The 25779-nt window shown below is 28.4% G+C and overlaps 4 protein-coding genes across 6 annotated transcripts; 2 read left to right on the top strand and 2 right to left on the bottom strand.

Annotated features, from left to right (window-relative positions):
• Nucleotides 1–2466: 2466 nt before the first annotated feature.
• On the bottom strand, nt 2467–12708 carry LOC105359409 (MAP kinase-activated protein kinase 2). Its single transcript, XM_011496015.1, has 9 exons — nt 12588–12708; nt 10537–10763; nt 7241–7380; nt 6988–7052; nt 6550–6657; nt 5689–5787; nt 5459–5534; nt 5171–5381; nt 2467–2789 (listed from the first exon to the last, which is right to left on the bottom strand). Exons 2-9 carry the CDS (start codon nt 10687–10689, stop codon nt 2529–2531), a joined length of 1113 nt encoding a protein of 370 aa, XP_011494317.1. The 5' UTR covers nt 10690–10763; nt 12588–12708; the 3' UTR covers nt 2467–2528.
• An 850-nt stretch (nt 12709–13558) lies between these two features.
• On the top strand, nt 13559–22164 carry Lamtor2 (Late endosomal/lysosomal adaptor, MAPK and MTOR activator 2). Of its 3 annotated transcripts, none has more exons than XM_011496011.1 (4): nt 13559–13739; nt 13937–14099; nt 14708–14846; nt 21734–22164. In XM_011496011.1, exons 1-4 carry the CDS (start codon nt 13672–13674, stop codon nt 21742–21744), a joined length of 381 nt encoding a protein of 126 aa, XP_011494313.1. In that variant the 5' UTR covers nt 13559–13671; the 3' UTR covers nt 21745–22164. The 3 variants fall into 3 exon arrangements, with proteins under 3 accessions (XP_011494313.1, XP_011494314.1, XP_011494312.1); XM_011496012.1 differs by lacking the exon at nt 21734–22164 and adding an exon at nt 18942–19015; XM_011496010.1 differs by lacking the exon at nt 21734–22164 and having other exon boundaries at nt 14708–14998.
• Nucleotides 16754–20331, bottom strand: inc (BTB/POZ domain-containing protein inc). Its single transcript, XM_011496013.1, has 4 exons — nt 19910–20331; nt 19376–19672; nt 19000–19128; nt 16754–17216 (listed from the first exon to the last, which is right to left on the bottom strand). The coding sequence occupies exons 1-4, from the start codon at nt 20102–20104 to the stop codon at nt 17187–17189; spliced, it is 651 nt and encodes a 216-aa protein (XP_011494315.1). The 5' UTR covers nt 20105–20331; the 3' UTR covers nt 16754–17186.
• On the top strand, nt 22150–25145 carry LOC105359408 (glucose-induced degradation protein 4 homolog). Its single transcript, XM_011496014.1, has 4 exons — nt 22150–22313; nt 22731–22898; nt 22974–23206; nt 24591–25145. Exons 1-4 carry the CDS (start codon nt 22167–22169, stop codon nt 24652–24654), a joined length of 612 nt encoding a protein of 203 aa, XP_011494316.1. The 5' UTR covers nt 22150–22166; the 3' UTR covers nt 24655–25145.
• Nucleotides 25146–25779: the final 634 nt, after the last annotated feature.

Raw genomic sequence — 25779 nt, 5'->3', positions numbered from 1 at the left:
ATTTATATTATTAATGTATTAATACAATATAATATACAGTATAATTAATACATACATTCATACAGATTTATATTAAGTGAGGAATTATGGATGAATTAATTAACAATATAAATGTCTAGTTTGTACTTTATTTTCTAGAAACGAGGATTATAGACTATAAACAATAGACTATAAACTAATATAATTTTAATATTATTTGAATATTATTGAAATCGTTAACAAATTAAACTGTTATGTCAATGAGATTTGTCCATAACGCGCATCATGTATTGAATTCAGAATTTGTCACTTTAATACGTTGGCGCTATAAATGTTCCCAGCGAACAATCTTTAATAAGACAATTAAAAAAAAATAATAAAATAAAAACCGTTATAATTAATAATGTACATTATCATTAAATATTACCACAGGTTTGCAAGTTTTGTGATCCAGACAAACATCATAGCAACATTTATCCATGTGATAACACTCGTTATCAGTGTCGCATCGCGTGGGTGGCTGTTCCCAATCACTTGCTCGCGAACAAAATGGTCTGATTTCCGGACAAACGACCTCCTGTTCGTGGATGTGATTCGGAAGACCATAATTATGCAACGACCACCTGAGCGGCAAAGTTCGTTGAAAAATGGACCAAGGGTTGGGAAAAAACCAAAAATAATCGTAGATATTGAATAACTCTTCCATCACCGACGACAATATCTCGTTATCCTTCTTGCCATTTGAACAGCAATAATACGTCTTACCGTCCTGGCACCAATACTTGCAACCATTTCTTGGCTTAGCCTCGACCGATCTTCCAGTAAGATTCAATGTGATAACAATCACAATGACGATAACCTAATATATAAGTTTTGATTTTTATTTTAAATTTATTTATCATCTTAATCTAGATACAATGAGAGAGATGGGGAGAGAGACAGAGGGAGAGAGAGAGAGAGAGAGAGAGAGAGAGTAAGACAATTAAAATGATAAGGCCTTGAAATATATGTCAACAAATTTATATTTCTATAAATTGTAAATACTTTTTGTACCATACATTAATTAAAATTTCGATTATTATTTATTCAATTAAATAATAGATAATGTGCAGTATTATATATTGTATTATAATGTAATAATAAATTATATATAAAAAATACAATTCGATTTGGTTAGAAATATAATGTGATAATAGATGATATGTTTATTTGACAAAATAAAATAGAATTAAAGGAGATTTTTTGGCAATATTTAACGAACCAATCATCCATTGACTAAATGTATCGGTGAATATAACGAATACTTATTTATCCACTTGTGAATTAAAAATTGTAAATATAATAGCTGTAAATACAGCTGAACAACAACTAAATACCGTACATTAATGATAATAAAATTTCCTAACCAGGATATACGTGCGGACGAAATACATTTGGTTGTAACAGTGGCGGCGAGCCCAACGGACGTAAGTACAACTGAAACGAGTAAGCAACCTATGCGTTTACTTATAGGCGAGAATATCTCATTGCGCTAAAGCATTTCTTAATGAGATTCGTAATGAATGAGATTTCACCTCATTGATTTGCTTCCGCGTGAGTGATATATTTGCCATTCTATTACTTTTGTCTTCTAACTGAATTATCTGTACGAGGAAACATCGCCGTCCCGTTGATAGATCACAGATCTATCACAGAATTATGAGGTAGCGCAATCATCTTTAAAAGAAATTTTGCTTTTCATGTGAAACTAGATCACCAAACGTATCTCTGCTCATCTATTTACAACCAACGTGTCACCTATTTATTTTTTTCCAAGTCTTACTTCTCTCCACAGAAGAGAAACGAACTTGTCTTGCCTTTTTGCTCATTCTCTGGAAATGTTTGATACTTAAATTAGTTTTACCTACTTTTTAATGGCTTTAAGCTGACCACTCTCAAAATTAAACGAATCGAATTATATCGAAGTCTGTTAATTGAATATTATTTCATTTTATTCAGGAACAGTTTACTTAAATCGATACACGATTCCATTCGGCATTGTTAATATTTGAAAAATATTATTATTAAATTTCAAATATGAATTCTGGTGATATTCGCTTCTTTCTCTTTTAAGTAACATTCCAGTCTCAATGAAAGCTTAGCGGGCTAGGGTTTTATTGTCCATTTCACGCATAAATGCATCGTCATAAAAAAGATAAAACATTGATATCAAGTGTTTGGAATATAAAGGTCCGTGCAGCTTGTACCAATATCATGTCCGGTCATCGTCAAAATTGTTAACCTACTTTTATAAATATCCAAGCAACCGTTTCGTTTTAAATATCACGAACAATTATATGGAATAATTTCGAGAAGCTCGTGGTCATTCGGGTCACATTACAGTTCAAATAAAATATCGTTAAACTGTAATAGGGTCAGTGCTCATACATAAAATAAACAAAAGTCGCGATCGTCATTAGGTTGTATTAGGATACAAAGTAGGCATCGGTGTCTTAAACGCAAGAGTCACGAGCACATTTGATCTATCAAACTCGCAAGTTGGTTATGTCCTAAGAAGCCGCTGTTCGGTTCACGGGTGCAGCACTGATTGGTAGCCCGGATGGCGTGCTCGTTTGCTGTCTGGCACGTCGGCGTTTGTTTAACAAAGGATTATTTGTGTTATCGAGCTGCTTCAGGTTCGCCGTATCATAATCAACGCGCATAGTAGCTAATGAGCGAGTCATCTCCTCCTGGACTTCAGGCCAGAGCTCTTCACCTTCACGAAGGACACGGCCCGTGTGCAACGGCGTTGCTGGCACCTCTGTGTGTTTCTGTGAACAATAAAGTTATTAAGTTGGAAACATTAATATTATAAAGTCCCACTTGCTCTCTAAACTAAGTTCGCATTTTAATCATACTACTAAAATGACTAGAAGTGTTAATTACAATTATTGATTGATTTATTTATTTACCCATATATCATTGATATGCATATTTGCACGGGTGTCCGCGAGTACAATTAATATATTTTATAATTTACCCCTGTTGATATTCATTTTATAAAAATAGCATTTATTAATAAAATAAGTTCTGCATAATGCGTACAAAGGCTATTAAATAAATAATTAATAACCAAGTTTAATACAAATTAATTTTCAGTCAATTAAATACAAAAAATGGAAAATATAAAATCAGAATTTATCACATTATTTTCTAAATTTTACTTTGAAACTTAAAACGTTGAAGTAATAAAAATATTAATAGTTTTCATGTTCTTAATGCTTTTATAAACGTATGCACAAATAAAATTTAATGATTAATATTGTTTTATAACAAATAAAATCGTGATAATTCTGTCGCTAATGTTTCTTGATTTCTACTTTTTTTTTTTTTTTTTTTTTGAAATATGAAAAAAGAAAAAGATTATCGATTTAGAGACTAGAAAATAAATAAATTAAACAATTTTAATACAATGCAATTGTAAATATGAGATTCTTAATAATAATAAATACATTAAAAAAAAAATTCGTATTTGCATTTTCTTTGTATTAAAACGATTATATAATTTGCTTTCATAACATATAAATCTATATACATGCACATGTAAGTAATGTCATAATCGTTCGAAAATACTTTGTGTAGAAATTCAACAATCATTAATTGTACATATTTTAAGCTAAACATAAATAATTAATACTTATGTTATCAATCACTTTTATTTATGAAAGATTTAGTTAAAATTCTCAAGTACCTAAATTGATTGTGTTAAAAAACGTAATGAATAACGATAAAAAAAAATTATTAATATATTATTAACGTATAAAAGTTATATATAATTTATTTAAAACATAAAACTATTTTTGTGTTGAACTGTTGAAATAGGAAATTGAAATTTTTATGTATGTTTCAGAATATCTAGTAGTTATGTTTTAAATCCATGGATTCTCTCACATCAAGTTGAACAAAACAATTGTTGGACATGTTGTTAAGTTTTATTTTACACCAATTTTACATATATAACATTATTTTAAAAAAATACAAATACTAAAAATCTCTTTTATGATTTAATATTTTTACTGATTTTACTGATACTTTACTGATTTGAATTATGTATATACGTATTACACAATTACACGAAAAAGTCTATTTCAATTTAATAGGAATGCTTAAATACTACTATACTCGGAAGTATAGTAAATATTTTTAAATATTTGTGTAATTTGGTAAAATTTGTAGTAGAAATTCTTACAAAGAAATTTACTACGAGTTATTTATATATTAATTATTTCAAACAAAAGTACGTTAAATTAAGTAAAAATTGTAAAATTAATATTACATTTAGATGAAATGATTTGATTATTTTTATTTTATAATCAATATTAATTATGCTTTATTAATGTTCAGAAACTTATGAAAAAAGAATTGAAATGAATATTACTTTCCAAACTGACTTATATATATATATATATATATATATATATATATATATTTATTTTTTTATTATGTTATAGCATTTAACATAGAATTGAGTTTTGAAATAATATATAAATTAAGATTTCATTTCATTTTTTAAATAAGCATGCAACATATTTTAAATCCTTGAATTTGTACTGAATTTACAATTCAATTTCATTATTACGTTTCAATAATGAAATAAAAACTAAGTGATAAAAATCCTCTTTATAACATGCTAAATAAATTCAAATCTTTATTAATAAGCTCAATATATAAAAGGTTTATATAGGTCTTAATATATACTTTTATCCCATTTTTATAACATAAAACATTTTATTTGCTTTCTATATATCATGAATCTTAAAAATAATAATAATTTATAAATGTTCTGATTATATACCAAATGTACTAACATACGATAATAATTAATATGAATAATCATTATCGTAATAGTGGAAAATATGTAAAAAAAAAAAAAAAAAAAATATTATGATTTTAGATCATACATTAAATGTGAATATGTGACAAAAAAATCTGTACTTACAAAAATCGTAGTATAAGCATTTCTTTATATCATGAAATATTTTATCTTTTTATTCTAAACCGATAATAAAGTAAATAATGTTGCTTGACATTAAAATTTGAACAAATAATTCTAATACCTTAAAACGTTAATGTTGGTAAAGTGATAGCCTATTGAAACCCTAGTGAAAATGATAATGAAATGAATTCAATTTTTGCTACGGACGAAACTTACAGCAATCCATTTATTTTTCATAACTCCATCGATTTGCAATCTTTCAAGGGGGTCAGTACATAGCATGCCCTTAATGAGGTCTCGTGCTTCTGCACTTACGTTGGACCATTCAGGCGCTGGAAAATCGTATTGACCCAATCTAATTCGTTTTTTCATACCTGGCGATATTGCAAGGCCGTGATTGCTATAGAAAGGAGGGAAGCCGCATAATCTATTGACATTAAATTAAATACTTATTATCTATATAATTGAAGACGAATTAGCATTTTAGAGAAACTTAAAACTCACAATATATACATAATTACCCCTAGTGACCAAATGTCGCAGCTTTTATCGTATTTTTCAGGCCCCAGAACTTCAGGTGCTGTAAATTGATATTCAAATTACATAGATTCATAAATGTCGAAATAATAAAAACATTAATAACCAATAGGTCTGTTTTTAATTATTTAACAAATACATTTTATAAAAATTGTCCGTTATACATATATTTATCAATTATTAAAATAATTACTCACCGACATAATAAGGTGTATAACAAGGGGTCTGAAGAGTGTCTTTCATATGCGTCTCTTTGGCAAAGCCGAAATCTGTTAATTTTAAAATACCTACAGTACCTAAAAAGAAGCAAAATAAATCATTATAAAAAATAAAGTGCATATATTATATTATTAAATTAATATTAAAAATAGATAGTATATAATTTAAAAAATGCTATTTGCTTTTCCTTTTATTAGAATTTTTTATAAATTATCATTCTAATATCTTCGAAGATATTTTATGTAAATTATCAAACAATATTAATAATTCGTAAATGATATGATTAAAAGTTATCCAAACGTGAACTCATTTCTTAAAGTAATATTCTACTTTAAACATTGAAAATCTTTTTTTAGCACTGACAAAAGAAATTATCCATTTGTTTTTAAATTAAAACATTCAATATTTAACAGATTATTCTACTAAATTAACGTATTAAAATCGTTAATTCTATGGATAAAGATTTTACGATTGAAAAAAAAAAATTATTCATATTCTATCCAGTAATCTTATTGATAGTAAATATAACTGTTTATGTAATGATTTTTTTATAATAATAATAATTAAAATAAAAAAAGGAAAAACTAATTGTGTATTTCACTAATGATTAGCTATCTATATATTGTATTATTTTTATATTTTAAATTTATTAATAAGTTATTAAAACAAGTTATGAAAAATGTATTTTATCATTTTCAAGTAGAATTGCAACAATGTAATGGTTATTAATTCGGCTGACGCAATAATTGTGCCGGTTTAGTATCAACTATTATATTATATTGTTGAACAATAAAAAAAAACAAAAATTATATTCAATGTATAATTAATCATTTAAGTACCTGGTTTTGTATACAGCAAATTTTCTGGTTTTAAATCTCTATGCGCAATATTGCATTCGTGCAAGTGTTTTACAGCAATGCAAATTTCATACATAATTTGAGCTGCTTCTATAAAAGGTAATAAAGTATTAACAAAATCCAAAGATGGAAAATTATTATATAAATTCATTTGAATTTACTATTATTATTACATAATTTTGTATAAAATAGTAAAATAAAATATTCATATCACTCTAAATTAAGGAAATCAATATATTTTATAGCATATATGTATATAAAGATATATGTATGTACGTTAATGTTACGTATATTAGACAGATTAGGAAGTAAGTAAGAAATGTATTGTAAAAGATAATTTATCTAAAATTTAAACAATAGATTCTTCAGTACTCATAAAGATTATTCTCGGATATAAAAAGGTAATTGTTTTAGAGTTACCTCTTTCGGTAAAAGCACCATCTTGCCTTTCTTGTATTCTTTGAAAAAGTTCTCCCCCCTCCATGCTGTGATAATAAGTGATATTAATAAATTACTCGAGAAAGATCGTATAACAATTGATGTTTAAAGACAAAAACTAGATCATACAAATTATTTTATATTAATTAGAAACAAAATTTTGCAGAGGTATTTGAACAATAGTGCGTCAGAACTATAGAAGGAATAAAACATACTAACAATTGACAAAACCTACCATTCCATAACGACAAGTAGACATTTATTTCCAGCGTAAGTATTTTCATAGACATCTTTTACTTGGACAATGTGTTTGCATTTCGACCCTCTCCAGTGCAGCTCCACTTCTCGTCTTGCTTTTAGGCAGTCATGTAAAACCTAAGAAGCAATTACAAAGCATACATTCCCAATTGCAAATATAACTTCATCTTAGCCAAATATAGCTAGATTATTCGTTTCATTACTTTTTATTATAATATCTCAACTATGTCAGTCGTTGCTCTTAAGATACCTTAATTACTCATGTTCACAAATAATGCTTTTTAATACAACATATAAATTTAAGTAAAATGGTTAAGCGAGACTGTTCATAAAAAAAAAAAAAAGAATTAAAATATTAAAATGATAAAAAATTATTTTATTTATGAAAATGATTTTTCATATAAAAAATCATGTTTGTTAAAACACTGTCTGTTTTGAATAGCATTTTATCTAAATTTTTCAATAAGCTTATACTTCTCCATATAAACTCATAAAAAATTATCAGTAACCTTAATGATAAATATAAACAGATTTTATTATTAATATATGTATAATTTTATTATTAATATGTGTATATTTCGTATATATTGTAACAATAAGAAAGTTAAAAAAAAAAATATTTGAACAGAATTTATAAAGAATGCAAATACGTAAATTAAAGCGTAGAACAAAATTTGAATAAATTACTAAAAACAAAATCAAAGTTATAATAATAAATAACATTTTAAAAGAACATCATTACAAAGACTGTTTATGAATCTGCGAAATGAATTATTATAAAAAATAAAAAAAAAAATAATAAAAAAACTCAAAATTGAATTTATTGCTCATTAAATTTATATTCAAGTAAATTTCTAGTTAAATTTAAAGTGAATAATTTAATAAAATTTATATTTGGAATCTATTTTTATGCATATTAGCATCAAGATTTTGAATAATAATGTTCTTGTATCATTATAAAAATGTTTTATATAATGCATTGGAAAAACGGCTTCAATTTTAATTAATGAATTTGATAAGTTATTTTTTAAATGTTATATAACGAGTATATGGTGATTCAATTTTTTTAAAACATATTATTAAGAATTTATTATGAATTCAGTTTTTATGAGAATATATATCTCTATAAATTTTCTATAAATTTAAAATAACTAATAAATAACTAACTTCAAATTTAAATAATTGTTAGTTATATATTAGTAAATCTTCAAATAATGTTTTAATATTATTCTCATGTTGCAATTATAAAGTCTTAATAATTATTCATAGTAATTTAATACTATGGGATATTTTCTTCAAAAATTAATTCCATGATTCTGAAATAATTTATCATACCTTTGAAATTACAAATAAAAATAAATTACCAATTAATAATACTTTTATATAATGAAGATTGAGTTCATAAAATAAAAAATTACCGCATTTTTTCAATTATGAATAAAGATATTTTTGGTAAAACTTAATAATAAAACATAATTTACAATAAATATTTGTTAAATTATAAACTTTATATTTCAGGCTGTTATAGGAAATAATATAGTTGGTCAATTACAACAAACATTTAAATTGAAAATATTTATAATTTTTTCAGTAATTCGAATAATTTGATTCTTAATCGACCTTATCTTTCATATTAAGCGGATCGAGGTATCTAAAAACATAAGAGCAACACTGAAATAAAATCCGATCAATTATTATTTTATCTCATTATAAATTATTTTATCTTAGTATGGAAAAAAATATTTAAAAATAAGTTCTATGACGAAAAAATAAATATTTGTAATGTAAGAGAAAGTATTAAATTTGCTGAAGGGAGAGTAAACACTATCAGAATGGCAATATTTAAATAGTGCGCGATTGTGGTGGAAATGTTTCTCCTTGCACATGATTGAAGATTGTATCACTTCTTATGTTTTTATTATAATAAGGTGACTGGAAAAAAAAAATGAAGAAGCTTACACCTTTATCAGTTGGCCTGCTTCTATAAATACAGAATAATAGGCTCATTGATGTTCGACCGAGAGACTCTGAATGTTAGTTTAAAGTTAATTGGTTTTGCTTAGCATTTCATAATGCCAAAAAAAAAAAAAGATAATAACGAAAGCTGGAGAAAGGAAGAAAAACGGACGAATAGAATGAAAGAGAAAAGACTAAAAAATGCACAAGACAAAAGAATACAACATTCTTCTACACCCATGTGCTAGTAAGTCATTAGAAAGCGGCTTTTTTCCTTTATTACACTACTAAATTTCTTGCTAATTATACCCGCTGCCTTATTACCATTTCCTGTAGCTTCTTCAGATATCTGCCGAAATCAAATATCAGTTAACTTTGTACTTCGGCTTTTGCCATTTAACTCTAGACTTTCTTCCCGATTTTCCATTCATTTGGGTCGTACCTTTGCATTTTGTTACTGTTTTAAATCGTAATGCCTTTTCTCTATTCTCATATTACTTTTATTTGCTTATCGAAAGCCGAGGTATCTTTTATTCGATATATTCAGATTAAAAAGGAAAAACAAGCAATTATTTTAATAGCAGCTCCAAAAAAATACAGTATCTCAAAATGTACAAAACGATAATGTTAGTATTTAATCCGTATTCAATACATATATTGATAAGTATATATGATTTTTTTCTTGATAAACTTAACGTTTACTATATAAGCTAATAAAGCTAATGGACTTATCATAAGTTTAATAAATAATTGAACTCGAAGTACTTGAAATTATATAAATTTTCAATTATTCTTCATTATCGAATTTTTCATTAGCAACAAACGGCAGCAAGCGCAAAAAAGTGCTTTCATTAAGTAATTTTAGACCTTGCTTTTAACGGTAAGCACTTTCAAAAGCATTTTGATGAAAATCTGATCGTTACATTTTTAACGTTTCTTATTTTGAATTTCGAGCTCAATGATGATAAAGATAGTTGTACATGTAATTCCGTCATTCCCCATCAATCATAAAGCTCACGACTGTGAATCAGATCTGACGCAAATAAATGACCTTTTTACTATATCCAAGGACGTATATTTGAATGTTATTTTCTTGGTTAAGCAGCTGAGTATTAATTCTAAAGAACGTTGGTGCATCATAAAAAAATGAAGAGATGCTTACTACAATTTCTTCCTACCAATCTAACAAGTGGACAAGCGTGAAGTCTTTTTATCTAATCAGATCGTCTTATCGACGCCTGTAAACATTAACATTTATAAATAAAGGGCTACTACCAGCCAGCTAGGGACGGTAAATCAAAGATTTATAAATCGTACCTTGAGGGCGTACTTGTGCCTGTTTTTGCGATCGCAGCACTGAACGACCTTGCCATTGATACCAAGTCCGAGCACGTGATTGCTGATCTCATAGTCATCTGTGATAGGACTCGTCTTTGGCTGACACTCATTCCAGGCGGTGGGCGGTTCCATCCTCGAGAATGCGAACGGCACTCACCCAAGCAATTACTTCCTCTTTCTCTTATTTGATTTGTCCCTGCACCTCTCTGTGAATTGAGCCAACATGATACTTTTTAGTGCCTTGTATTCTGCCGAATGAATCACAAGCATTTGTCTGTCGTTCGGCAGCCGCACGTGACCCGAGAACCGAAAACTACCTATGACCGGCCACCCACAGTGCCACCAAATCAGCACTCGAAATACCGTTAGTAAACATTTACGCAAACAACATCGTATAATCCGAATTCGAATCGCTCTATCATCTGCATCAACAAATTTCCGAGAATACGGAACAGGATACTAATTAATCTACTGCATAGTCACGACATCTGTACGCTTTCTTCGTCATGCAGAAGACTTCCGATAGCTGGATAACTGAACGTGACTCGTTTCCTGCCTCGATTATTTCTTATTTGTACGTAACTTGAATGGGCCTCGGTGTAACTCGTATAATTAGCCGCGACAAGTCATTCGACTTGAATTTTACGCGCCCTGTCTGAGTAGTGATGTGAGGCGGGGAGGGGAGAAAGGTGAAGCGGAGGAGGTACCAGCAGCGGAATATAGCGTTGAAAGAGAAGCGGGGAATACGTACTTAGCCTTCAACATATCTCCGTTTTTTCATATTTTACACCTAGTATTTTTTGAAGGCTGCTGCGTAAAATCAGAAATACACGCTTTTCGAAAGATCTAATTATAATAGAATTAGAATAGATGTATTTGTTTCGAGTGTGACCAACATTTTGACCAAAAAGCCAAGAGGCCCGATGCGTAATTACAGACTCGTTTATTTTCGGTAATTTATATATTATTTATAAATATCAATTACGTATTTCAACAGCAAAATTACATTTAAAGTTACTTCAGGATTCCATTGATACTCGTAAAATGCTATGTATTCGATCACGAAAAAGTGTAAGGTCATTGAACTTTATTGACAAAAATGATATTTTTTATATCAAGTGAAAATGAAAATTTGTTATAAATACAATTAAATTTTAAATTAAATCACGAATAAAATTATATTTTATATTCTTTTTTGTATTTACATATACGTTTGTGTGTACACATGCCATTATAGTATCATTATAGTAACAACTATAATTAATATATATATATATATATATATATATATATATATATATATATATATATATTTAGAAATATCTTTATCTATAGTTCAAAAAAATATGTAAAAAAAAATTAAATTATGTTAAAACTGTGATCGTCGGCTACACATGTAATGAGTGAATAAAAAGTTCCAATTAAAGTAATTATAAATAAATATTTTATTATAAATTTTAATATATAATAAGTATAATAAGCAAAGCAAAGAACAATTTGTTACGTTTTAATGCTATTCTTTTTTTTTTATAATACGTAAAAAGCATTATTTTGAAATGTTTGATAAGTTGCCAAAAATGTCTAGATTTCATATATACAATTTAATGCATTTAATTTAAAAAATATAAAATCAACATTTTAATTCAGTATATTAAAAACTAGAATTATATAATAAAATTATATTTTTGCAAGTATAATAATTTACTGATATTTTACAATACTAGAGAATGAAAAATGCGCCATAAATTTTTATTTTATTACATTATAATTATCTTCGATTAAAGTGGGTAAATAATCTCTTAATTATGGCAATGAGCGTTAGAAGAGTACTTACTAAAGTATAAGATACTTTTAAAGAGCTCGGAGTAAGGTGTCCAAGTAAATGCGGTTTAAATAATATGAACAATTAAAAATGGAAAATATAATTAATGATATGATAGCACCTATGGAGAGCGAATACCAAAAGGAAAAGGGGAAAAAAGAAAGATATAGCTCAAAGGGTTGTCGATGTTACAACACACTATACTTACATGGCAATCAGCTCAATCTGGACGTTAAGAGCGTTCAGAAGGCGGACGTGCAAATACTGAAACTTCTTGTTACAAGAAAATCGGCACGCGATAATCCAATTATAAAAGAAGAGTTAGGATATATCAGTGTAGCATATATATATATATATATATATATGTATATGCGGCGACAGAGTGCAATTCGACACAAGTAGCCACAATACACTAAACTCAATCGCTACTAGCCGTCTGCTGTTCCTTAAAGTCCAAACTCCACTCGTCTCTGACGTCTCAGTGCCCAAACTCGTGCCGCCGACGTTAAGATGTCAGCGTCTCTTTCTCTCTCTCTCTCTCTCTCTCTCTCTCTCTCTATGTATGTGCACTCGCGCATGTGCATACACTTCTGCCGCGCATCCGGGCATGCACACATACATACTATATACTCTCGTGCATCTATCTCTTCCTTTATCATGACATCGTTTTGCTTGCGGACTAATAATTGCTTCAACAATTTTACTCTAGTTTTGCTTGTCTTTTTCGGTAATTTTTAAAAATATCTTCTTCTATCTAATATATATATATATATATATATATATATTAGATAGAAGTTCCAGTAATATATTCCGTTATTTTACTTTCTTATTTTAAACATTGTCAATCTTATATAAGAATCAATAGTTTTTAATGAAAATTATATATCTTTGCAATATAACTCGGATTCATTATTTATAAATTTTGAACCCTGTGCGCATCTACGTGCATAAATAAATAAAAAGTATTTATGTTAGATTGTCTCATTCGATCTGCATCTTTTATAGTAATTCAATTTATGTTAAGGTTGTAATAAAAACATACATAATAAAAACTTTTGTAAAATACAATATTTCATTTAAAAAATTTGAAATCATTTTCATAGCGCTGCAACCTTCAATAGCGACTTATGGAATTGTTACAGCTGACCGAGCTGATTTTATGATAGTCAAAGCGTCATGATATAGCATGAGAAATGACACGATTGTATCCATATATGATTTTTAATTTGAAACACACATAAAAATTAATTTTTATTTAATTTAATAAGAGCGAGCATTATAGGAATTACATTATGCTAAAGCCAAAAGCTCTAACACAAGTTTTAAGTCAAGCGAATACCGGAGGAGTAGAAAATACTTTGTAAGTATTTAACTCATACGTATAACCTTAAATTAATACAATTTTTTTTTTTTTTTATTTTTATTTTTATTAATATTAATTTATATAACAATATTAATTCTAGTTTACTATTTATAACTTTTTACTCGGAATAAAATATTTTACTAAATTCGTGTTAGTACTAATTAATATAAAATATTTTTTATCGTATGTTATAGACTACTCAATAGAGATGGCGGATTGTTGGCATACAGTGGTTATGGAGATAAAGATGCAAGAGTAACTGCAGCTATTACTAGCAATATTTGGTCAGCTTATGAAAAGAATGGTCGTAACGCTTTCAAAGAAGATGAGCTTAAGTTTGTTTTAATGGAATGTGCGGTATGTTTTTTGTAGTTGACCCCACTATTACTTTGAGTTGAGTTTTAATAATTTTTATAAAAAATTTTATAATAATATTTGAATGTTCAAGTACAAGTAAATCATAAATAATTTAGATTTAATAAGTATTCACAATTATTTTTAAAGTTGAACTGTTCTTAAAATTACACTAAAAGTCCATTGAAATAGAAAAATTTTATTAAAAATATTGACACTTAGCTTAATAAATAATTTACTCTAAAAATATTTATACATTTACCTACAGACCATGTATTTTATTGAATTATACATTTTTCAATGATTACATAATATTAATAATGGTATCTCATTGTCTTGTCATAATCTTATTTTCCCTAATATTTAAAATATGTATTATAAAATAAAAACTTTGTTTTAAATAAATTATTTTTAAAACTACCTACTAAAATTGTCTGCATTTTCTTATTAGCATTTTATTCCTAAATTTAATATAGGGTGTTAAAAAATATAGAAAATATTTGAAATTCTTTAAATTCAGATTGATTATTAAAAATGAGTAAAGGAACTGATATTAATTAAAATTATATGATGTATGTATAATATATTTAATACATCATCGATCATTTTAGGAAGGGAAAGTAGTTATTACCGAAGTAGCTAATTTATTGCTCTGTCTATATGCTAAAGAAAATGTTGGCTTTGGACTATTACGAGAGAAAGCACAGGCATTGGCCAAATACCTGGATCATCCACTGAAAACAATAGCAAGTATGCCTTAAGAAGAAAATTTTATGTGTAATATATTATTTAATGATTATATATCTAATGAAATAATGCTTATTTTAATACTCAAAATAATTGAGAGCTGTTTCATACTTTAGGTTTCGATATTCTTAAATAAAGCTTAAATTTGAATGCAAGGTTTGTTTATTTTGTAACACAAGTTAAAACCGATACAAACAGTGCATGCTTTTATATACTTATGTTTTCGCACTTGTGTCTCTTTGCAATCGAGTTTTTAACGCGTGCATGTATTTCAAAATAATGTAATCATAAAATTTATAATTTTTTATATATTTTTATATTCGACTATGATTTTTCTTGTTTCGTCACTCATTAATGTAATAGCTGACCTCATGACAATTTTACTAATTTACTATGTACAACTTAAGCATCCCAAATGATTTTATTTATTTGGAATTATAATACAAAAGTATCGATGAGTTTCAAATACTGCAAAACTCCAATCCATATTTTTTCCATTGGCATTTTCCAAGTTATCGATCAAATTAGTGGAGATACTGAAACTCCTTCATTCATTTATTTATGTATATTTAGTTTTCTCGAGGCGTAGCTATTACATTGCTATATACATATACATATATATATATATATATATATATAGTCCAGAGCGAATTTTTCTACATTTATTAAAATTGCATCGTAATTATCTATAATCTAAATTTACAATAAACTGTACTCTTTTTACACAAATTGCAATAGGAGCGTACAATACATTTTTTGTTACTTCTTATTATTAATTTAATTCCACCAGTGAGTGTAAAGAGAATACAGTGATTTTATCACAAAATTTAAATACCACTTGTGTAATGATATTATGCATAAGCAGAAATTATTCAGTACATAAAGTTTAAAATGTGAAATCTGTATTTTTATTATTCGCTGTAATCAATGCCGCATTAACGAATAAATCTAAAATTGTAAGGTTATATGCCAAAGTCAAGGATGGCACATTTTCTCTCTCGCTGTTATAACGTACAAAATTTGTAGACTTCACTTTAAATTGACCAAATGATCAATATTATGAATATACATATTTAGCTTACTTTTTCATATAGTTCATAAATATATCTACACATATATGAGTATGTAGGATTAATGTTTAGTATTGCACTTCTCTTTCTGTCTCCTAAATACCTACAGATCGGTAACAATCAGATTTTCATCTAGGGTTTAGCATTTTGCGTTAAAAAAAAACTATATTTTATATTTAAAATGCATGTACACATACTTTAGTTCTCTTTGCAAACCTTTTTATTTCTTTTGTTATTAATTTGTTCGCTGCATACTTTTTATAACCCACACTTGTCGATACGTTAATTTCAAATAAATTTGAATAGAAATCGTATTATAAATATCTGTTTAAAATATGTTTTTATAGTGGCAGTGCAGAAGTTCAATTACAATATTTTTAGATGCAAATGCATTAGAGAAAAGAGATGAGACTGTATCTTAAAGGAATTGATTGCAATTTTATTACTGTTTCCATTTGTTCCATGTATAAAAAACGTACATTATCAGAATGCCTCGATCCTTATTTCAAAATAGGTACGAGTCATTTTTATTTAATAAAATTGATAGGAAAGTTAGCCATTTATGCAAATGACGTATTTTAAATGGTACAAGAACCAATGAGAGCGCATTTGGTCATGTCCATAAAACCATTAAACTATGCCCATAATTATAAAGTATATTGTTTTAATTTCTCCTATCATTATCTCTAAAATGGTCTTATTTATCATGCTTATTAATATGATAAAAAATTTAGAAAATCAAAAATTAAATACTGTACCAAAAATTTTTCTTATTTTCTGCATTATACACAAATATACGAATCCATCATTGGCATGGATAGTCAGTTCGTGCTTTCTCTCTCTCTCAACGAAGTCAAAAAGTAATAAATCGAAATATGCGCGCGTGTTAAATGTCATTATTTTGTGAACTTATTGTACGGTGCATTGTGTTGGAGCACTCGAAAGTAAATAATAAAAAAAATATAATCACTATTTTTTCACAACTCGCTTGCTTTGATTATTTCACGAATTTAGTCTTCTACCTTGCGTCATTGCAAAGATAAAAGAACGAGGGGCTGTCAGGATACTGGAAAGTCTAGTAGTCGAAGAAGTACGTGCATACTTTCCTCGCAGGACGACACAACTCAACTGACTACTCATTGTGGTCCGCAATCCAGGCTGATGGTATCCTTATCCAAGACATGTTGATTCTTGAGTTTCTCACAATGTATTTCAGAAATGGCCATAATTTCGATAGACAGCCGACGATAGGGACTCGGATAGAATTCGAATATTACATTCGTGAGCCTTTTTGCTGCAGTACCTAAAATAGACAAGACATCCAAGCCATACTTTAATATAAATCCCATTTCAGCACCCACATTTTTATAAACAGATATATATATATATATATATATATATATATATAAATGATATTTACTTATTATACATCAATCTCTAGGACTAAAATTGCATTTATTAACTCATAGCAATAACTTATCTCCCTTTATGGATAAAGAAAATAGTTCGAATAAAATTTTTTGTTTCTTCTCCTTATTATTACTTATCACGCAGTTATTGTGTTGTACAATTAATTCCTAAAATAAATATTTATGACTATTTCTTCTAAATATTTTATTCCACTTGTTTTAATATATAGAGAATTAAAACTACATCAAATTTACAAATTAACGCGTAATTCAAATTTAAGTATATACATACATTAAATTGCACACGATATTTGGATATTATAAAAAGCGTAAAAATAATAATTTACTTTAAAAAGATAAAACAGTATAATTTCTAAAGTAATAGAATTTTTTGTAACATATTTATTATTTTTACATTAATACATTTGTATTATGTATTTGTCTGAATGAAATATATTATCTTAATAATCTATGAAGACTGACATTAAAGAAGTAAAGAGTATCTGTAATAAATTATTGTAACAAATGATAAATTGGTAACAATGAAAAAACTGGAACAAGCTACTCTGTGCACACAAGCTATGAAAAAGCAAAAAATATTCGATACCCTTAATGAAACTGCAAAATTATTATGTTTATAATAATAAGGTCAATGTTAATGTAGGTCTGCCTTCAAATGTCCAATGACTCAAAAAGCAGCAAGGTCCTGGTACTTACATTGGCTTAGCCCATGCACACCCGTTCGCTTCCTCTGCAAGTAGTATCACTTTCAGAAAACCAGCCAAATTAGCACGCATGGCATTCAGTTGACTCACAAAATGTGGGTCACACTACACACTGGTCTGCATGCACTTTAAGTGTCATGCGGAACACAGAACAAAAAAAAATCACTATACCGATAGATGGAACAGATCTTTATTCCAATTCTTTTTTTCTTGAATGCATGCTTGCGTTACAATAATGTAATCTGCGCGAGTTAAACGTACATAGGAGCTTATAAAATACCATTATAAAAAGACATGCTCATGCAGAAATATGGACCCTCAATAATTATATCAATAACTAATGAAAACATTTTTTAATATATGCACACACTTATATATATATATATATATATATATGTGTGTGTTTGTGTACATATACATATGCATATGCATGCGTGTATATGCGCGCTTGCTTAATGTGACTAAAATATTACAAAATAAAATATAACTGTACATGTATTTATTTCAAGTGAAATAAAAATACATGGGCATAAACAAAAATATCTTGTTTCAAGTAATATTTGTATAATAATCAAATTCAATATCTACACGTATTATTTATCATTAATATTTTCGTCAGAAATCAATACATTAGCAACAAAGTAATAAAGTAAATAAATGTTTTAAAATAGGCCTATCATAGGCTATCTATGTTCACTAAATCTGTTCTTACATTTCATTTACAAAGCATCCATTTCATTAACTAACATTATGTAAATATAATGCCAGTATTTGAATAAATAAAATGATAATAGTCTTAATAAATATATTAAAACTATAAGCATTATTAACTTCTACCAGTATAAATTGGTACATTTTGACTAAATATTAAATTTGAGACTTAATCACGACTAGATGTATGATTCTGCCTGGATTGTGAATGCGCAATATTTGAGCGGGATAGTAGCGGTACCTTGACACGATCTGTGGATTCCTGCTCTTTACTGGTTAATTGTGTAGGTCCATATTCTCGACTGACTACACACAAAAATTCAGCATGATCATCATTTCCATAGTTATATTGCGAGCCAATATTGATTAACTGTAATGAAAAAGAGAAATTTCCTTTAAATTTTATTCATGTAATAAAATCATTTGTATAATAACAAATATTTGATAGGAAAAGATAAATTTTCACAAGTTATTTGAATTTGTCTTTGCTTTGTAATTAAGGGAATAAAATAAAAAATGAGTAATTTATAATGCTTAGGGTTTTTATATTTTTAATTCTAATTGTATATTTTCATTATACCATTTTTAATTATACATATTTTAATTATATCAATTACCTGTTCAAATTTCCATCCATCCGACATTGTAGAAACCATTTGTGTAAGTTCATCTTCGTGGCACTGAATCACTCTGTAAACATGCTTTTTAGAATCACGAGTAGGTCTTGTATCTCTAAGAATAATTCTTTCCTTAATTAACCTAATGAGTTCTGTGATATTATAAAATTCTGCCTCTTCGAGAACACCCTCTTCAGCCAAATCCTTATTAATAACAAGTTTTCCGTGACGAAGATAGTTAAGAATGGGACTGAAGTACGTCGGATCTCTGTCAATAAGGTACGCTCCAGTTTCATCCTACAATCAAGACCAAAAAAAAAAAAAAATGGGGCAAAGGTTATAGGTAAATCTACAGTTCACTGCTCCTTTAGCTTTCACACAGAAAACGCACATGTACGCTCGCTGTATGTGCTCATGTACTACACAAGTTTAGATAATTTCGCACTAAGTAATAAATAATGAAACTAAATGATAAAACAATCATAGCATAACAGTGTAAAAGCGGCGAAAGTACATTTTCATGACTGAACTAACCCTGTCGGATATGAGGTCGGAGTCCTCTTGACATAGACGACAAAGAAAGGAATTTGGATCTCTCGTGAGGGTCGTTTTGGCCGTGAGAAAATATGTACCACCAACGTTCAGCCTTACCCACTGATTATTGCAACGCTGTGGTAAATGATTATTCTTTGTTACTTGATGCGAATTCGTATCACAGTACTCGGCCATGTTTGCTTTGCTGTCGCATACACGATAAAGCAAAGCAAACCTGCGAAGTACGCTCTATTTGTACCGTGCAATTCAACAAATAATCAGAGCGACTATGCTCCGATTACTGAGTAGAAAGAGACACGCGCCCTCACACGCAATGCTCGCCGACGCTTATACGTCGAACTTAAAAGCGTGAACCAAATTCATGACATTAATCCGCTCATTATGACGATTTTGACGGTTTAGTGACATGTGTACTAAACGCTGTAATAGAAAAATGATACAAATAGCAGCGATATTTATCGCTGAATTTATCGAGAAAGGCATTGTATGATAAAGGGAATTATAAAACTTTAGAGCACACATAGACAATACATTTAAATTGCAAATATCGTCAAAAGAATAAAAAAAAAAAAAAATCTAATGTCAACATTGTCTTCTTATTAAATAGGTCCATTTAAAATTGCTTAAGTTTTTATATAATAACTTTCGTTAAATCTCCTAAGAGTAAAGCGTGCACAACAATAACCAGACCAAGTAATCTTTGTTGGCTTATCAATTATTCGTTTGAACATCATTTCTGACAATCGAGACTATTTATTCAGTAGAAGTTTCACTGAAAATTATTTATGACTGTTGTAAAATGCAATTATGTTATGTTGCATTAAATAATAATGTTATCAGATAATTCAAATATCATCTAAATAAATATAAAATGTGTTTTAAAAAACAATTTGACGTGATATTTATAAATGGTTTTAAAGGGTATGATTTTGTAGGGTATTTTGTTTCTTAAAATTGTTGATCTTACAAAAAAAAGAGAGATGTTTAGAACGCTTTTAAAGCTTGTTGCGCTATTATTACATTAGGCATAGGCTTTTAATTGTGACATAATCGAATATGGTACACGATACACATATTTACGGTTTTTTCCTTTTTCTTTTTTTTTTTTTAAATAAACTAATAAAAAAAATAATAAAATACATTATTTCCCAGTCATAAGGTAGTCAGAAGTCAACAGTAGTACCACACGTAAGCATTAGGCGAAATTCAGGCTACTCTACAATCTCTTATTTATTGTCGCTCTTTAGGTTTTGTTCTATTTGTTCCCTCTTTTAAGTCGCGTTAAATATAAAATTTGTGCGCGCACGCGCTTGCATTTATGTGCATTAATCGTGGATGTCACATTGGTTGGAATTCGGATTTCGGAAGAAGTTCGCGAGCTATCGGTTTACCGATTTCCGTGTAAGTGCGATTAACGCGATACTGTACTATTATTTTACGCGAACGCTATCATCAACAGCGAGTCCCAAAACGACTCATCTCGACTTTATTAATTTCTTAAACGTTAGCAGGCACCAAGGCAAGAGAATGATAAAGGGATCTGTTAGGCAATTAAATGCATTGTAGTAGGAACGCTCCTTAAAAAAACGTACGCACTGTAGTATATGCATGAGTATATCGTTCACCAACGCCAGTTGCTAATCTAATAGCCCAGTCGAGAGTCTCGAAAAGTCGAGGTGCACAGTTGCACCAACCAGTTTCAGTACGGTTCGCAGATATATTCGGTCAAGCAACGACGAAATGGTCTCCCCCCAATCACTGGGCAAGTGAGCGAGCGCAGAATCGTTCGTATCTTTTGTCCAGTTGGCTCGTAGGCGGCGCTCGTTGGAAGATAGGCGCGAGAGAAGCAGTTCCGAGTGCAAGAATAAGGACGGGCAACCCAAGCAGTCATGGGAACTGGGAAACGTGGCTTGGCCAAATAGGACATCGCCGTCGTCACCGTCGACGATTGAGCCAACCAGGCCGTAAGCGCGCGCACGAAACAGCCATCGTAAGAAGGAGAAAGAGAGAAAAGCAATAAGAGAACGAGCGAGAGAGAACGTAGTGGATCGGGTAGAAGGAACGAAAGAGAAAGAGAGAAAGACGCGAGTAGGAGAAGGTGAGGGTGGTCGTAGCAGCAACCGCTGCAGCTGCTCTCTCTTGTAATGTCCGGCGGCCTGCTGCTGCTGCTGCTGAAGGTGGTGGTTCGGAGGGACTACCCCGGCTGCCCATAAAACGTATACACCCAGGACGTAGGATGCCGGTCAAAGTGGACGTGGTGCCGCCGCCACCGGCCAATTCCAAGCAGCCGGGCGTCACCAAATCGTTACTTTATAACGGCTCGCGCTTCCAAGGTTCCCAGAAGTCCAAGGGTAATAGCTATGATGTTGAGGTCGTGCTACAGGTGAGCGAACGTGGCCTTTTAGCTTAACAATTTGCCGCCTAATTTTACACAATCATTCCCTTGTCAATTGCATGCTAAATTATTTTTACCTGCGTTCTGTTTATTAACATTAATTTTTCATTATAAGAGTATTGAGTATCTGTCCGTACAATGACTGACTATCATCACATTTTGACATTTATTTGATATATTGTATATTTTAATGTCTCAAAAATTGTATTAACTAATGCTTCATAGATAGGAATATGCTAATTGAGATGCTAATTGAAATTAATTTTTGTATGCTTTGTTATTTATTAACTTTAAGTTTGCTTTAAAATATTAGCATATATCTTTAATTTATTTTAATTTATTTATTATTTATTTATTTAAATATATGACTCAATATGATTACTATTGAATTTTGCATTCCTTTAGCATGTAGATGAAGAGAATAGTTACCTATGTGGTTATTTGAAAATTAAAGGATTAACCGAGGAATTTCCAACATTGACAACATTTTTTGATGGTGAAATTATTTCTAAAAAATATCCATTTCTTACTCGCAAATGGGATGCAGATGAAGATGTTGATAAGAAACACTGGGTTTGTATATATTAATGTTATTGCGAAAAGTCCAATTTGTACAATTATGTATTAATTTATTCTCCCATTATTTAGAGTAAATTTGAGTCTTTTTGTCAATATGTCAAGACTTTTAATTCTGATACTTTTGATTACGAAGCACTGAAAGGAACTGATTATGTTTTTATGAGATGGAAAGAACACTTTTTAGTGCCTGATCATACGATCAAAGATATCAATGGTGCCTCTTTTGCAGGCTTCTATTATATTTGTTTTCAAAAATCAGCTGCTTCCATCGAAGGTTATTACTATCATCGTAGTTCCGAATGGTAAAAATTATATACAATAGAATAGTTTCATGAACAGTACAGAATAAAATTCATATTAATAGAATTTTAACAATTTAAGACTTAAAAATTTATAATTGTTAAGTTATTTACTCATGAAATAATACCAAATAATATAAAATGCAATAATTAATTATTGACTTTAAAAACTCTTAGTTTGTAATAATTTTTATTAATTAAATATAAATATTTTTGAAGATTAAGTCTTTTTAAATTTAGAAATGGTAAACTAATCGCTAATTATTTATGATACAGTAAAGAGCTAAATTTGTATAGATAAGTAAGTGTAATTAGATAATTGTATTACAATTTTATATAATATTTTTTACATTCATCTTTTACTGCTATACTACAATTACAAAGATTATGATTCGTGAATTATAAGTACATTTACATATATTGTTTATTTTCATTAATTTGTTTTTGTGAATATAAAACATTAGTAATGACTACATAAGAATCAAAATCAGGCTTTCCATTAAAATACCATTTGATATTAGTGCTCTACAATTAAAATTTGTGAGTAATTTATATAAAAATATTTCAAATTCAAGAGGTAATATTTAAAAATTATATTTAAAACATTACTGATAGATTCAGATAATCTTAAATATAATTAAGATATACAATACAAAAGAATAGTTTGCAATTTAAGTTTATGTCAAATAGAACAAATTGATAAAAATTAATTGTCGAAAAGTATTTAATATTTTTGTTATGCAAAAATTAAACGTTTACGAAACATTCTATTTCAATTTTTAATTAGTTTTGTTTATAAAATATTTATCATATAAATTACAATAAATATTATCTGTATGACTATAACGAACGATAAAAAAATTAATAAATGGGAGTGTAAAAAAGATATTTTCATTAAAAAATATTTATTAATACTGATTTCAAGGGATTTAATAAGTAATATTTTATATTCTACATTTTCTTAATTCTTTTGTAAAATAAATTAATTTAAAATTTATATAATAAAATATATATAAATATCTTTTTTACTTTCCAAATTCTAATGTCAATGATATTAAAACTATAATAATTATAATAATTGTTAAATGAACACTAAATCCAGTATATACAAAAAAATTTAATTGGAATAATCCTTTTTTTTATATATGTGCATTAAGATAAATTTTTAATGTATTTCTATGAAATGTGTTTCTAAGATGTTTTATTTAATTTATTCGTTTTAATTGCACGCTTTATATAAAAAATAGTTTTATATTATATGCTAATTAAATATAATACATATTAAAGTATTTGCTATAAGCTTTCTGCGTTCATTCCGAATCTGAACTGTTAATATTTAAAAATCTATTTTAATTAGTTTGAAAACATCGATTTTTTTTTTTTTCAGGTATCAATCTTTGAATCTGAGGCATGTACCAGAACATAGTATACAAATTTATGAATTTAGGTGAAAAAGGGAATGCACGCCGTTATCACTGTTCCGTGATCCATTCCTTAACTATTAGAATTTCGTGCGCGCTGAACTTTCGTGATGGTTCTTATAACAATTTTGCGTTATTTTATTATAATGTGCGTATCCGTTCTTGATGAGTGGACTAGTGCCTCGAACATTGGTAAATAATAGATAAGCTAATGTGCTTAATAGTCTGCATCCAGATTTTAGCAGCATTAGGAGTTCAGTTACAATCATTTTTTGCTTGTTCGCATGTGATATCCGGTATACTATTTTACAAATCATTGCAAAATTTCTAACATAATATGTTACTTGGACATATCAGAAAAGTGTATAACTTCAATACAATTAAGTATGCAAAATTGATCGTGATAATTATATACTTTCCGGAATTGCGATTAAGAAGTGAAAAAGAAAATATAAGATTACCTCGTACTAGTCAAGCAACAATTAAAAATCTATTGATTTAAGGTCTTGATTTTAACAGATAAAAACTTAAATATTTAAAAATTATATTTTTATTTAAATATTTTAAACATTTTTATCGAACGATTAAAATAAATGTTTTAAAATTAAGTGAAAATACTTAGATGTTACGTCTCCTAATCTGTTAAAATCGAGTAAGAGGATAACTCATGACTGTCGCATAAAACTGAAAGAAAATTTGTTTTTAATGTAAATGTTCACATTTAGGGTTTCAGATAAGCTATCCATTATATTATAAATTCTATACCAATTTGTTACTCATTGCTTCCAAATATCTTTAACGTGTAACATTTAAACATTGATCGAAGATTCATTGCTATCCATGTTTTAAATTATATACATCAAAAGAAACAAAAATAACCATTTAATAAATAAAAGGAAATCATATGTATAGATAATAATGTATAATTCAATGTACGGAAGAAAGAAAATGAATGAACGAACGCGTTTAAAAGTTAGCTTTGACGACGATGTAGACAGCGGCAATATGTTTTATTTGAAAAAAATTCTGTTCGACCGTCCCTGTATTTGTATTGTCCGTAGTTTCACTATCGTCTGTATATTGAGAATGGCAGTAGTAAAAGCAACGATTTCGATAAAATACGTTCGCGCGTATAGATTTATAATTTATTAATTG

Source organism: Ceratosolen solmsi, unplaced genomic scaffold, assembly GCF_000503995.2.
Source record: "Ceratosolen solmsi marchali unplaced genomic scaffold, CerSol_1.0 scaffold11, whole genome shotgun sequence".
In the NCBI taxonomy this organism is placed as follows: domain Eukaryota; kingdom Metazoa; phylum Arthropoda; class Insecta; order Hymenoptera; family Agaonidae; genus Ceratosolen; species Ceratosolen solmsi.
Note: the sequence above shows the minus strand (reverse complement) of the source record. Positions and strands in the feature narration are given on the sequence as shown.